Below are 16,209 nucleotides of genomic sequence, written 5' to 3'. Positions count from 1 at the left end.
ACGCGGGAGCGCGCGTCGCGGCGCGACTGCTGCGCTGTAGGCTACTGCAGGTGATCGAACAGGGCGCAGATGTTCATCACCTCTTTTATTAAGCGAGAAACACGTATCGGGGTCGACACCCGCACTTCTGTTATAAGGTGGATGATGGGACGGGTCACAAACACATCGTTTTAGTTTATGAAAGTGATTTATTGGGCCGAAGTGAAAACGCTCTTGAATATTATGCATCCAATTTAACGGAGCAAGCAGACGTGCCATAATTTATTATTTAAGGTTTGTGTTCACAGGTGGGAAACACAATTGCTGTTTGGCTGAATTCTGGAAATTGCCTGATGTGGCCTTGGTAAGATTGTCTGCAGGTCTATCTCCAGTAAAAAGAGAGGTAGAATTTGATAGTGTGTGATGGGCATATTGGGCAACCCTTTTGACACAGTCCATGGAGCCTTTCCAAAATCCAATCGCACCCCACAAACTGAGCTCAAAAAGGCATTACGGGCAATTTTATAACAATCTCAACATGAAACCAAATGAATTTTTACAATTGTCTCATTTCTGTAGCTTCTCCGATTTAAGGAGAAACATCTGAGTCAAAACTGATACGTAAACGACGAAGAACTTCATTAAGTTCTGTACTGAGTTAGAAAGAGCGACCTCTGAGCAATAAACAATTCCCCTAAATCATCTTCAATTTTCATTTGTCTAAAGAATGATCTGAATATCTGAGGGGGGTTTAACATTGTCCACAAACACATTTCTCGGTATGATAACTAATCATGTTGTCAAAGGAGACGTCGGCCTTGTGCACCGATTGATCCGTTCATCCTGCAACGTGGAGCTGTGCCGATCTGAAGACTGTTAACTGAGCTGTAATATGCATCGACACAGAAACGCGATTACTTAATTTTCTACTCTCTATCGATCACTTGTTTCCCATCACAAATGCCATTCTGTTCCTCAAGAGTTCGATAACGACACAGAATGATTCTCTGACACATTATCAATAAAAAAGCAGCTGTGTTATAACCTGGATCCTTGTCAACAGAGGGTATTAAAGAGATCTGTCAGGAAGCACCGGCAGGAGAGAAGAGAAATGAAATTTCAGGTAATCACAAAGAAACGAGGATGCTTAGTGCTCTACCGGCCAGCTCGCAGAAGAAAGCGTTAGCCAGGGAAACGGGGTACTGCTGATTTTGCAAGGCCGAACAATGGGGCCATCTCTGCCAGAACTCTTCAATCTCATCATCTGCTTCTCACCGTTTCTTTCTCTATCTGTCTTTTCCAAGTCTCAGATCACCACACCGAGTTCATTCTATCACTATGGTTAATTGCCCAGAAGTAATCATTGGCGTCAGGTTGAAGGCACGCTCAGTTCACATTTAAGGAATGAACTATGTTTTCTAATGTTATTGCTTTGTGTCAACAGATGGTGGAACCCTTTTTAAGAGATTGGCTAAAAATGCATTTACATTTTTGGAGAGCCTTTTGTGATGCAGAGACCCCACTTTAAAACACTGACATGTTAGTGAGTTGAAACCTTGTCTGAAACCTGATAAGCAGCCAAATCCATTAATAGAACACTTGTAATAGGATGTAGTGTTCATTTGTGCCACTTTAAGGTGCCCTGACCTGTGCACTTTGACCCTGTAAACAAATCTCTTCATTAATGTGTGCTCTATTTGTCAAGAGCCTGATTCTCATTTTATAAATGTGTCAATGGTTCCAAAGTACATTATACACACCATTTAGTATTTAAAACTTTTAAAACTTGAATTAATTCTGTGACTGTATTATTTCTTGGTAATTCATTAAATTAAGAGACTAGTTTTGTGTAGTGTATTACAATAATGCGTTTTGGCGAATGCATTCAGACTTTACATATATATCAATGCATGCATTTCATGGGAATTGCACCTGTAATCTTGGCATTGGTAAAACTAAATGTTTTCAGTCTTAGACTAATGGAAGTTCCACACGTAGCAATGTATTTAAAAGACAAAATGTATAAAAAGATAGCCAAAAACCATTGATGAACAGTAACCTCTTTTTCCAACTTTCGGTGGGAATATAGGTCTCTAAAGAGGACATGGGGGAAAACTCTGCATGCTGTGAAAAATAACGCTGCAAGATATGTCGGGTGAGAGACACGGTCCTGTCATGGCTCACCCCTCCAAGGATGTATGATGGGCCCCTCAAGCCTTCAGGGTAAATGAGAACGAGCTCTTTGCTGATTGGATTAAAGTCTACAGTTAGGCAATGCGATATTAAGGGAACATTACGGAGAGGGAGTGCCTGGAATCAATTTAAGAGTCTCTGCATTCGGATCTATATGCACGTTGAGTCTAAATGTGCTTCCGTCTCCAATAACTCACATTTCAAACTGATAATTGACCCATATCATCTTTTCCCATAATTCACCTCAGGGATATCACAAGTGTGAGTTTGGTATGCCTTGCATAAGTATTAGTGCTCTATTATGAACGTTTCACATGAGTTGATTGGGATTGATCAGTGGTCCATACCACTACACAAGGCTATTAATGGCCGTCTCGGAGGGAGTGTCTGGTTGGCCGAGCCGCAATAGATGAAAATGCCATTGATTGACTGTACGAGTTAGTCTAAGTGATTTGGCCCTGTAAATCCTACAAGCCGAATATTGGGTACATCTTAGAGGAGCCATTCACATCCGTCACCAGAAATTGCTTTTATTCTTTCATCTTGGAGGGTGTTTGTGTGCAAATTGAGAAGAGAGCCTGAGATCTACTAAAAGGGCTTGAGAAAAGTGAAAGTGCAGTAAAATCAACCAGGGAAGGTACATCTTTAACAAGCAAACATCTTTATGACCCCTCTGAGACCAGGCTCAAGATGAAATCTCGTTCTGGGCTCCCTCATCACTTAAAGAGGTCAATGACAACAGCCTCCCTATCACAAAAGGCATTGGCTCATTGGGCTGACATCAGCTGGTGACTGGTTGCTCATACCAGAACTAATATAATCAGGAATTACAGCATGAGCAGGGGGGCAGCCCTTTGTGCCAAAAAAAGCAAATCCAAACACGCTCAACCAGCCAGAACAACAAAATCTAAACAAGAAGATGCACGGACATATTTTAATATGGTTATTGTTTAAACAATATTTCCCATATTCCTTTTTTATTCAATAATGAAAACAGATAAAAACCTTTTTGTATTATATTTTACTAAGTATGAGCCACCGTAAAAGCTGTGAGCTGCTCTGAAATCACACAAAGTTCACAGACCTTTTCTGATCTGATCCCGTCTGCTTTAGTTCTAAATTTGACTACAAGAGTGTAAAAGGTTAACGTTATGGTAGTATGCCTGTGACTTCTGTTAGGACCAAGAACAAGGGTGTATTTTCCCCTAAATTGCCCTATTTCCACAAATGGACTCTTATTGATTCTAAGAATGCATCCCCTCAAAACAGATAATATGTTACTGCCATTTGCCTCCTCTAGTCACCACTTAAGTATAATTACCCAGAAGTCAATACTGCTGCCAGGGTACTTCCATAGTTAACCTCTGATTCACCGATAGCAAACCTCGCAGAATGACACATTTCTGGGGTTTTAATTAAACAATTGTCCTGTCAATTAATAAAGTGTTGTTGGTGCTTAACAAGCTCAAGGTATCTTAAATATATACTTCGAGATATGAAGCCTCCAGGGAACTGCATTAACTACACATAGCTGTAGTATAGCTGTAGAGGAGGGGATTTTAATAAGTCATTAAATTCATGAGGCCATTTTTTGTGGACTTTGTTTTTCTGAATAGTTAATCTTCAAAATGAAAATTCTGTCATCATTTGGTTTTGTGTTTGTCCATGGAAGTCAAAGTAGACCAATGGTTTTTGGTAACCAACATTTTTCCAAATATCTTCTTTTGTGTTTTGCAGAAGAAAGAAAATCACACAGGACTAAAATGACACCAAGGTAAGCAAATTATGACATCATTTTCATTTTAAAAACTAGTCCTTTAAGTCCTCTGCGAGGTTGCATCAATTTTGGAAAAGTAATTCTTGGCCTGAACCATACTTGGTGTAATACAGTATTCCCATAGATTCCTCTCCATTTCAACAACCATTAACACTGATCACAGTTTTGCACTAATGCATTTTTATACAGCGCAGCAATTTTTCTGCTTTGCTTGCTATGAAAGGTACTGAAAGCTTGATGAAGATGAGAAATGATGAGTAATATCCAGGTATTATGGGTCTTATCAGTAATGATCATTTATTAGTCCTTATAGTTTTATTAATATTTTTCATTTCATTTTAGTTTAATTTTTAACAATTTTGACATGTGCTTTTGAGTTTAATATATTAGTTTACGTTTTTTTGACCACCTCAACTTAATTCAGTTTTTTCCTGAGGCAACATTTCTAATTTTCATTTAGGTTTTAAAATAATATTTAGGCAAATATTTTATTCGATTTCAGTAGTTTTAGTCAACTATAATAACCTTGATGTCAACCTCATCAGCCTTTACCCCTGAACCAGTGCTCGGGGAGTCTTATGGGGAGTCCCCCCCAGACGTGGGGCGGGGCGTTTAAAATTTAAAGAGACTAGCCCACAAACAAACTTAATTTAAATTATTGTAAATAATTAATTCACGAAATTTACCATACACAGTGTATGAATTTAATCACATTTGTCATTATCGTGCTTACTCAAGTAAAAAATTTACTTTTTATTTGAGTAATAAAATCTCCTCCTCTTCAATTCGAGCACTGCCCTGAATTTAACTCTATCAAAAACCGGGATTGTTTTATTTGAATTAAATCATTAATATTTTTATGCATGTTTTCCCGTAGAAACACATATGCAGCACACAACGAAGGTGATTTCAGGTTTAACTGTTCTTCTCTGAGACATTTTATCCATACAATATAGGCAAACCCTAACCTACACACACTTCTTTTTGGCGTGGTATTGCGTGAACCCGTGTTATTGTTATGCATTCACTGATTAGGCCCTACCTGGAACAAAACGTGTTCTCTTTATTTTTCAAGCTCTGTCTGCTGATTATGTTTTGTGATTACTTTTTTAGGAGCATATAAAACTCGATTATGATAACCACCGCAATACGTGCTCTGAATGCACCGCCACATTGTAGCCAGCATTTCAGAAAATCAATTCACTGCTATGAATTGGCCATGTCATAATCTCTCTAGGAGATAATGCATATTCCAGCATTGGCGGTGGATTTATATAGCAGATGACAAGCGGCCTATGAAATATGTAACCCATCCAACTAAAAAACTACTACAACCACCGTTATGATCAAACTGATCTTCTGCCAAAAAACATGAGAGAGTGATATGCATTAAACTTAAAATACATTCATCATAGAAGTTGTTTTTTCTTTTAATCAACAGAGTTAATTAAAACTGTTTAGATTCTATTTCAGAAATGAATTGCATTTCTAAAATGGATCAACGTAGGCTAAGTATCGCTTCATGACTAGATTTATAATCACAGAGTCTGCAAATAAACATCAGCTTTAAAGAACACTTCTTCCATATAAGCACACACACACCAAACATGTATCTTAATGATGTTTTAGCCATTCCAATTTGTGTGTATCTGCATAGCACACACGCCGTAAGCAATGCAACACTGTGAACTGACTTTGACCTTCTTGCCTTGTACCAACAGGCCTGTTGTATTTCTATAAAAAACAATTAGAAATCCGCCACAGGGCCTATTTATCTTGGCCGATTAGACAGAATACCCAGAATTCATCTTGATTACTGAACAAAATATCTTGACTACATCTGCTCCTCGGACCCTATCATTCACCATAGTTCAATATCTTTCTTCATTTTGCAGCACATTAAACCTTTTTGACAGAGGGATAAACGAAAATGTATATTTATCTCGTTGTTCAACACAGAAAGTACACATTAAACATATGTTTAATTTAATGATCTATTTTAACATTATAATTAAAGGGGAAACATATTCTTTATCTTTTAAAACGAGCAATGCACGTTTTGGGAGTTCGTCACTGCGTTGATATGTCCCCACCTATCGGGCATAAATATAAATACAGGAAACGCACTTATTCGGTCTTTTATTTATCACTTGATCTTTCTTACAGACATGCATTTAACAAAAAAATACATGCGTTTAAAAGCATTTAAAAAATATTAATAATAATGACTATGCCAAAGTATCACAGCTAATATTAAACGAATTCCTTCCCAAATATCCCACATCTGCGTTTATCGCAGCAGTTATGCCCCCGACGTAACATTTCAAAGTGCGCAGTTTGGCGCTGATACATCATCTCATGTCGTACTTCCGTGGAACCGCTCGTGAAAACTCACGCGCGCGCATATCGGTGGGAAAACACAACACGGGCGGTGTCGGGTCATTCGGTCGTTATGATGATGGGTCCGAATGCGATTTTCCCCACTGGAATGTACCGTGTTTGAGGGTACTAAAACCGATGCCCGGAGGGGATGAGGGGAGGTAACCAAATCTGACGAGCAAGCTACAGTAAAGCAATGTCAACACATGATCTAAAGTTGCAGCAGTCGACTCGTAAAAGTGGAGAGCGAGACTCAAAACAGGACAGATTTCACGCGCACGCTGACACAGCACGGTAGGTTACAAAGTTTCTACTCGAAGTGTGTGATACTTTCTTTTCCTGTTTCTTTCACGCACTTTTATATATTTTCCTGCTTTCCTCACTTTTAAATCGACCACTACGACGAATGTCTGAACCAGATTCATTGCAATATTATGGAAGTTCATCATTTTAAATGGACACGTTAAAGCCCTCATGTAAGGACGTGGGTACATGTTTGCCACAAAAGTACGTTTTACTTTGACATGTGTGAAGATTTTCCGACAATCAGAAACTTATCAAAAAAAGCTTGATAAAGCCATGTTTCGTGTTTGATATATTGTCTGGCACCTCCCCAATTATATAACAAGCCTGCCCATCGTTGCCAGCACACAGACAAACCTGGCAAATGAAATCATCAGGGATTATAACCAGATTATCTCTAATTAGTTTTCAGTGATTTAAAACACTCCATAACGGAGAGCATCTGATGAGTCGTCATATTAATCTATTCGCATAAAACATGTCGTATCGTGTTTATGGTGATTTAGCTATTAAGAGGTTTGTTACGCCCTTTGCCGATGGCTTCACTGTGCAATTTTGAAAAGTCTATCAATATTTGAATTCTGAAAATGAATATGAGAAATACTAAAAAGTCAGTTGCGTGTCATTCTCTGCAGCAGTATTTGCACAAAACAATCACACGTTCTCTGCTAATGTCATGTTGCCATATACTTAAAACACGTCTATGGGTGTTTCCTGTGAGAAATTCTTCTAAGGGGAGTTAACCTTCAAATCATGTTTTCACTAAACAGTCCAGACGGATTTAATGTGTCGAGAAGAACAGTCTCGTATATTGTTCAGGCATTGACATGACCAACACTTGCTTAGTTCTCAGGATGTAAGCGAGGATGAGAAGTTACATCCCGAACCATCCGCTCCACACTTTCAAAAGGACGTTAAAGCCCAAACTACAGTAACTTCATCATCACTGCAGTTAACAGGCCAGCAGAAAAGCAGCAGAGGTGAGTTTATAATTCATACATTTACTTTGTGTTTTTACTACATATATGATAAATAATAAAAAAGGTTTTGACTTGGGACTCGCAAACTCTCCGCACTGTATTTTGACTGTGATTCATTGGCTAAAAAAGCAAAAACACAAAATGATGTATTGCATTAACTGATTTTAGCATTATTTGTAATTTTTTTTATTCAATAGAAATTGTGATAATAATAGTGTTGCCGTGAAATCTTTTGGTCAAAACAATTGTGTAGTGATAATCTGAAAGAGTGTCAGCACTAATATACAGTGTTATTCAACAGTCTGACAAACGTATACAAACCAATTATTTTGTCAATTATGTAATTTTATGTTTAAAAATTTTTCAATTGCATTTCATAACTGGATTCGGACTTTGAACAGTACTGTATGTATAAATTGTTATGCTATCAATTGTAATGCTTTATCTTGTTATCTTGTGATGGCTGATCAGATTTGCAGATCAAGCAGATCATTCTACTCAGGTCCAACAAAGACTCCGGCAAGACATCAGAGGATAAAAAAGAATCTTCCACATTCACCGCTGTCCTCTCTATCCGTCTTCCCACCAAAAGAAACAAAAAAGACACAGGAGAGGAAATAGTAGAAACACTGCTGAACGACATGTGAGTGTGATAATGTTTACATTTATACGCATAAATACACACATGATTTAACAGCTGAGCTATTGAATGTTTATGGTACGTCTATGTATACAATATGAGCGTGTGTGTTGCATGGACTGATGAATATGCGCTGATTCACATCGCATAAAAACATCTGCCAAATGCAATCGTATAATGCGTTCTGTAAATGTAAATGTTTTACTGTACCACTCAATACTTTACTTTTTCTGGTGAAGTATGCCATAGCACTTTGTATTCTTTGTCATTTGCCAAGTTCTCGTCAGCATACGCCCTTTCGACCTTCGACCCTTATAGCAGTAAGTTCTGTTTTATCGGCGCGTGATTGATAACAATGTAAAACCGATGTGTATCTCCACACGTCTGCTGTCGTCTGTTAGTATTACGTGTTCACACCTGTTGTTGGCTATTTCTGTTTACACTTGGAAAGTAAATAAAAACAGAAATATATTTTTGTTGTTTGATTTTTATAGCTTAACTTACAACACTACCGATGTGTTTGTTTGCATCACTGTGTGAGTGTTTGTCTGATTCTTAATGGGTGTGAGGTAGTCCGTACTGGTTAGAAAACGGTTTGGACCCCTCCCTTCAAGCCTGGTAAAATGCTTAAAGTAAGTGAAACGATGGAATGTTGTTTATCTTGTTTTACTGCATTGCATTGATGAATATATGAAAGGCGTTAATGGAGAAAAACTATTGGCAGGGAGGACCAAGCATTGCGTTTGAAACATTGAGCTTTGTTTTCTTTATTGTTCTTTATCTGCCTGAGGGAACTTGTCCTTGTGAATCGGTGTGATTTGGCATATCAAATGTAACATGAAGGTAATATTTAACCAACACCTCCACTGAAAGTTTCTAATAGTTTATTAAAAAAATGTTTTCTATTTAACAGTGACTACTCGCATGAAACGATAAGGAAAACAGCTAATAAAGAACATACGGAGGTAAGCATCCAAGATTTCTTCTAGTCCAAAGGAGTATTTGATTCAGAATTAAATTTTTGAGGGGGCCTGTCTGTAAATGAGAGGGCCATTATGTACATGTATATGGCCATTTCACTAGGTTTTACCTATTACTAAAATGATAGACCTCTACAGCTCACTACAAGAAGTCATATGCAGTCTAATCGCTATCTTTAGCATTCTACTCTTTTTCATCTTGATAAACTTTTCCTAATTTATAAATAAAAACAGAATATTGTGCACCTGCCATCGCAGCATATAAATTAAACTCTTGGCGCAAAAGATGCTATGCACAACACGTGACATAATTAAACCAATAGCTTTGAAAACAGCAGGGAGCACTGATTTGTCAATCATTAATTCCTTATATTTTATTTAAGCAATCAAAAATCGGAGGGGGCCGTACATGTAAATGAGGGGGCCTAGGTCCCCGTACTGGCTACGCTACTGATTTGTAATGCTAATTATTCAACTGATTTGTGTATATTTAATGCAACATTTTCATTGCATGGCTCAGTGAAAGTCTTTCCGCTCTAATGTTTGACGTTGTGATGCTTGAGGTATATTTTTTCAATGGAATGCTGAAGTTGAACTGATTGTTTAGAGTATAGAAAGGGAGTGGTGATTTGTTTAAATAGCTCAAATATATGCGAAGCATTCCGTTCGGTTTTCCCAGGCTAGTCTGGAATTTAGACTTTTGGTGTAACAGAAGTGGTAAAAATTCCTTGTGCTTGCACTGCTACTATTTTTCAACATACTGACACTAATACAAGTTTTGTTGGTTGTTCTGACAGCTAAGGGACAGATTTTCAACAACAGGGAATTTATTTAAGGACGGGGATGGGCCAAAATCACCTTTTGGTGAAAAACACTTTTCCACTCTACAAAGTCAACATGGACTTACCACACCTAACCAGGGACAAGATACAGGAATACAACACAACATAGACCTTCATGGACGTACACAAATAGCCAACAATGACTCACAGAGACATTCTACTCTACAGTCTGTTTGTGTGATACAGCCAGAATTCAGCAAGGGGACAACTGCAAACAAGGTATCTGGAGCCACTGACCACAAAGAAAATGTTTTAACAACTCCACATAACAACGGTGAACTGACATTGCTTGGAAAAGAAAGTAGTCTAAAAGCAAGCGCTGATCGCAATCTATTTACATGCCGTTCAGGAGTACTAAGCCAGGTGTTATCATTAGGCACTTTTCACACACCTCCTTCTGGAAGTAGCCCTGATCCTGAACAAAGTCATCTCAATCCTGCCTCAGCTATGTTAGCATCCGCCCTGGTCTCCGTTCTTGTACCACCTTGGAGTGGCCGTCTTAGAAGACCCAAACAAGGAGGCAGTGAGGTAGAACATGACTCACAAGATTGTGAACAGAATGCCAACCCATCTAGCTCATTCCGCCAAGACCTCCGTCAACAACCGTTTCTTCCACCCCATAGACCACTAGCTGAACGTGTGATGCAGGAGCCCAATGACAATGACACCACTGGAACCAGCTACAGTTCTCCTGAGTGGCAGAAAGAGAATAATTCTCCAAACATCACAACTGCAATTCAGTCTAAGAGAGCTATTATGAAAACGTCTTCTGTGGACACACATAGAGCCACTATATACAACAATGCAGAATTACACCATGTTCCCACACCTCTGCTCACTGGTCGTGTACCCAAGTTATCCCACTCCGAGGAACATAAAGGACACAGAATGTCAAAAACCGAAGATCAAACTGAGTCTTTCAAATCATTGAGCTCCAAGCCAACAACAAGCAGCCTACTTCTGTCATTGAGGAGGGCAAATTTGAGAAGGCTCGATGAGGAGAGCACACAAATGCAGACTCCGATAACTCGGTCTGTCAGGTCCCTTACATTGCCAAGCAGAAGTATATTAAAGAACGCTCAGTCGTACACCTCTGTTTTTCGTAGTGAGGAAGCTGGCAATACAACGGAGCCTTACTCATTTCCAGACACTCCTTCAAAAACAGAGGGAATATCAGATAATTTTTATTTCTTACCTAGAAGTAAAAGGGTATTGACAAGGTCGTCACTGTTTCTAAACAAAACAGATTCAGAAATTTCAAAGAATCCAGAGACTTTCATTGCAAGAGGTGAGGAGCCATTTTCCATCAACTCCACAACCAAATCCAGCCCGCCTGAAATTCCGGAACCTCTGCAGCATTCTCATTCCTCAAATCTTTTGAGGAGATACACCAAAATAGAACGTGGTGATGCAGTGGAACTAGTTAATGCTAAAAATACAAACCAGCAAAACTTTAATATTAACAATAATCCAGACACTTTCTCCCAAATGTTTTCAAACAATAAAACAAATTTGAACATGGATGTTCCGCGAACGGGCTTAAATGGTGGAAACTTAAAATCACAGAATATTTCAGAGACCAAATCTATAGCTACAAGAACCTTCACAGACACTCTTAAATTCTCACCCAGGAAAGAGAACACAAATGAAGGGCAGAAATATCAGGACACCGTTCAGGCAAGTCAAAGCCCAATGGATCTTTCAAGTCCTCTGTCGCCGAGCAGACCTACGAGAGGTTTTCGTGTTCCAAGCATCTATTCTTACCTACGAGAATCCAGCCCAGCAGTTTCAACCACTAATTCCCCTTCAACCCCGTTTTCCCATGTACAGAGAGCTGAAAGTGTTTCCTCTCCTTTTCAAGGAGGAGGTGAAATTATGCCGGGTGATAGAAATACTGTTCCCTCCAGATTTTCTTTTGACATCGGCCCATTTGATTCACAGCCATTAAAAAAAGGTTCTTCTGGTTCTCTTACAAGCCCAGCTCAATCTCTGCCTCCTGATTTTGGAAGAAAATCAGCACCCCGTCTTAGCACTTCTCCTTATTCCACTCTCATTTCCTCAAGACCTGCACTCAACAGCACTTTGCAAAGTCTGTCCTCTCCAACAGCAGCCAAACCACAGGAACAATCGATATCAAACGATACTATAACTATACGCGTTTACCCTATAAAACTTCACCCAAGTCCTTCATCCTCCATGTACAAGAATGTAACAAAGAGACCAAAGGAACAGCTCGATTCGCCTGACAGAGAACAGAAGACTAGCGCAGCAAACACAGCTGAGTCTTATTTAGGTGCACCAGATAATCACAAACCTGCCCAGCCATGTCTCTCACAAACAGTACCACATGCCTGTTTATTCACAGAAAGCCAAAGTGCAAATATAATCCCACACCCAAGGCAGCAAAACACATGTTCTCATGAGGAACGTAAAGGCTCGATGGCAGTTCAGCTTAATAAGGGTAGTTCTTTTTCTAAGCACAGGCTGAATCTGAAAGAGAATACGGTAACAGCAGAAAGTAAGCCTCTGCTTGAAGCTGAGAAGAAGACTACAGATTTGCAACGGCATGAGAGATTGCAGGAAATTCCTAATTCAAAGAAAGGCCTCTTTGCATTGCGGGCTAAGAAAGACAATATTTTTATGTCAGACAAAGATGATGTTACTCCTCAGTATTTGAAAACCAAAAGAAATTCACCAGTATTGAAAACAAGCAGCAGGATTGACCAGATGTTAAGTCGCTTGAAACAAACATTTGGTGTCAAACGTTCAGACAACACTGTTGACACAAAAACGGGTAATGCCGCCACTCAGAAACCTTTATACACGAAGACTTTTGAAAGCGATAAGAGAGAAGAGAAAGGGTATTCTGAGAGCCAATGGGAACCCCCTTTGATTAATGACAAAACATCTTTGAAATCATTGTCGCAAGTAACATTGATGAAATCTGAGAATACGCTAAATGCGCATATGCCACACATGGCTGAAGGTGAAAGAATGGATTTTGGGTGCCAGTGGGATGCCCCAAACTCATCTTTGACCACCGATAAAGCATCTTTACCTTCTTCGGAGTCATTGTCACCATTAACATTTAGGAAATCTGAGAAGATGCTGAATGCGGATGGCCAAAGCAGGAATAAGGGTGAAAAAAGACGTTTTAGTAGCCAATGGGAGGCCCTAAACTCACCTTCAACCATTGATATAACATCTTTACCGTCTTCAGAATCATTAGCACCCTTAACATTTAGGAAATCTGAGAAAACGCTAAACGTGGATGTCCAAAGCAGGATAATGGGCGAAAAAACATGTTTTGGGAGCCAGTTGGAAGCGCCAAACTCACCTTTGACTACTGATAAAGTTTCTTTAAAGTCATTGTCGCCATTAACGTGTAGGAAACGTGAGAATCAATTTAATGTGGATCAAAGACATAGGTGGAGTGATGAACTTGAAAAACGGCCGTACAGCAGCAGCAAACACAGGCTAAATCTCCAAAGTATGAGCCGCTCTGCCACTTTACCACATTACAGAAACTCATCTTTTGGTCCCTCATCATCCCTTTGTCTCTCTGATTACGATTCAGAAGACATTCAGAATGACAATGTGTTTTATAGTCCAGTGAGCAAAAAAAGCAATTCGCTTTGTGAGTCTGACAATGTTCCCCAACTGAGCTATGCTAAGAGTAATGTGCCTCAAAACCTCACAAGATCTCGCTTGTCCTCTTCCTGTGCAGATTTAAAGTACGGTCTGAATTATGGGAGATCTTACTCAGTCACCAGTGTTGTTTCAAGCCGCCCTTCAGGTCCAGGACGAATCTCAAGAAGTAGCGTCAGTGACCTATCAAGTTTAGATGACTTCATGTCCAAAGGAAATTATTCAGGATTTGGCTCTTCGATCAATATCAACTATTCCCCTACATACGGTGCCAAACCTGTCACCAATAATCAGTCCCAGCTTGGATATACAGATGATCATGTTCAGAATTTAGATATACAAGAGGACTCTTCATGCTTCTGGGAGGATGCAGACCCAACTCCGCCTCCCTCACCAACTTTTTCTCCATCGCCCCGTCGCATATCCCTCGCTGTCTCCTCCCCCATCCGGACAACTCCAGAAAGTCCTCCTCGTGGAAAGCTACCATCAAGGAGCTACTCAACCAGCCTGACTGTTTTTGAGGAGTCAGGTTCTGATACCACAACTGATGACGAATACTATCTTGATAATGGCGATGATATCATGGAAACTGAACTGTAGTAAAAGTATTATGTTGTATTTGTTCAGTTTCATTATTTGGTTGTACATTGGACATTTAGAATGTTTTTTTCTGTGTAAAGGATTTTTAATGAGAAGTAGCCTAAAATAAAGCCAAAACAAAGTCAGGGAAAGTGACTCTAAATTAAAGCATCTAGTAATTACTTTTGTAAATCCAGCTCATGCTGTAGTCCAATAATCATATTTGTGCATCAAAGAATGATTGAGGACTGTATTATTTTCCTATGTTATACATAATTAAAACAATTATGAGCTTTTTAAATATACAGGATATTGGACAATGTTTGATTATGAATGTATTAACAATACACAATATTGTTTTATGAGGTGTTTTCATGTTTTTAGTAATGAGTTTTTTAAATGGCTAATGATCACGTCATTTCTTTTGTAAAGAGTTGCTGATGTAAGTCATAGGCTGTTTCACTGTGTTCTCATTTGTAAGCACAGTGTGACAGTCACAACATAAATCTCTCAAGACAATCTATACTTAGTAGCGTACAACAGCGGAACTGAACCACAACACAACATAACCAAACAATGTTTAACACTATGAGTGTCACACTGTGTTGTCAGAGTTTGTCTACGGTGATTTCGATTTAAATACTCATGATGTCTTTGGTGGTTTGTCACCATATAGCTAAGTAAACTGGAATGTATTTGTCTTTGATAATGTTATATTATAGATAGTATATTTATAACAAAAATGTAATATATTGAATAATTGATGTTTTGTTGGAACAAAATATTCATTGGAATACATGTTTGGAAATTTAAACCTGACTAATATAGTTGAAGTATGAATTGTAAATAAAACAACAACAGAAATGGCGCTTAAAAAAGAAAATGCATTCATCTGTGACTCAAGTTTATTTCCTTTACACATTAACCACAATGTCCTCTGTCAACACAGGTAGGGCCTAAAGGTAAATGTATATTAATAACACAGAACTACATGATGCTATAAGGCTGTTATTGTTTTGTATCATGTCACAACATGTCATTTCACACATTAAATATGGGCTAGTTACATTAAAGAGGAGTGTTAAGGCATAAACTTTCGACAGTTTGGCGCTCTTTTTCTTTTAGCAAGGTTAGGTTTGTGTAATTGGGAGGCTGTTGTAAGAACTTGGGTAAACAGAAAAACCTTGCAAGAACACATACAGTAGGCTACCTCTAACTTTTAGAGACGTATATGGCTGTTAGGCTACCATTGAAATCTGCTCACCTGTTCCTAGGATTGTGTTGTACCAGTGTTTTCTTGTTGCTCCAGTAACGGCTGTTGGCGTGCAGTGCAGTCACCCGCCCGATCGAGGAATGAGGTCATTCTGATAACATTTGTCTTTTATAATTTGCTTCACCAAAGTTGACGTTATTTGATAACATGTTTGATATCTTTGAGATATGCAGTTCAAATGTGTTTTTAACGTTTACTAGATGACGGATTTTATTTGTATAGCAAGCACTGTCATAAAAATGCAAACAGGAGAGAAACACTTTCAATAATATCTGGGTTGACCTGCAAAATTAACATTAAAATTAATTCTGTTACCAGAATTATTGAATGATTACATTTTATACAAATGTTGTGCTTATTAGAAACCTTTACATAATATTTACATTTATTTTCAAACATAGGCCTAGTTTCTTGAGGATTACGAAAATCTCTTTACTGTCAAATTTATGACTGAATCCCTGAAGGCAATAAAAGAAAATTGTGGGTAAGTCATTTTTCCATTTCTTGAAAAAGTTATTTAAAAAAATATTATATTCTTGGATATAGTCTATACGGGATAAATGTGTAGTTAAACAAATGATAAAATTTTGAGGTTATTGAAATGTTCAAAGTAAACAAAAGTCAACATTTTCTTGG

The 16,209-nt window shown here is 38.5% G+C and overlaps 1 protein-coding gene across 1 annotated transcript; it reads left to right on the top strand.

Moving 5' to 3' along the window:
* The first annotated feature begins 6,328 nt into the window (after window positions 1-6,328).
* LOC306889084 (uncharacterized protein) lies at window positions 6,329-15,390 on the top strand. The gene is made up of 5 exons (XM_079447788.1): window positions 6,329-6,622; window positions 7,478-7,611; window positions 8,083-8,254; window positions 9,165-9,216; window positions 10,029-15,390. Exons 1-5 carry the CDS (start codon window positions 6,525-6,527, stop codon window positions 14,319-14,321), a joined length of 4,749 nt encoding a protein of 1,582 aa, XP_079303914.1. The 5' UTR covers window positions 6,329-6,524; the 3' UTR covers window positions 14,322-15,390.
* Window positions 15,391-16,209: the final 819 nt, after the last annotated feature.

This window comes from Barbatula barbatula, assembly GCF_947034865.1.
Source record: "Barbatula barbatula genome assembly, chromosome: 23".
Taxonomy (NCBI): domain Eukaryota; kingdom Metazoa; phylum Chordata; class Actinopteri; order Cypriniformes; family Nemacheilidae; genus Barbatula; species Barbatula barbatula.
The sequence above is the reverse complement of the archived record's forward strand: the minus strand, read 5'-3'. Positions and strand labels throughout refer to the sequence as shown.

Excerpts from the sequence above, each read along its gene's own strand:
- LOC306889084 (XM_079447788.1), top strand. The coding sequence starts at position 6,525 with ATGTCAACACATGATCTAAAGTTGCAGCAGTCGACTCGTAAAAGTGGA. Across the intron at positions 6,623-7,477 it reads GCGCACGCTGACACAGCACG|TTCTCAGGATGTAAGCGAGG; the intron begins GTAGGTTACAAA and ends ACACTTGCTTAG. Across the intron at positions 9,217-10,028 it reads CTAATAAAGAACATACGGAG|CTAAGGGACAGATTTTCAAC; the intron begins GTAAGCATCCAA and ends TTGTTCTGACAG.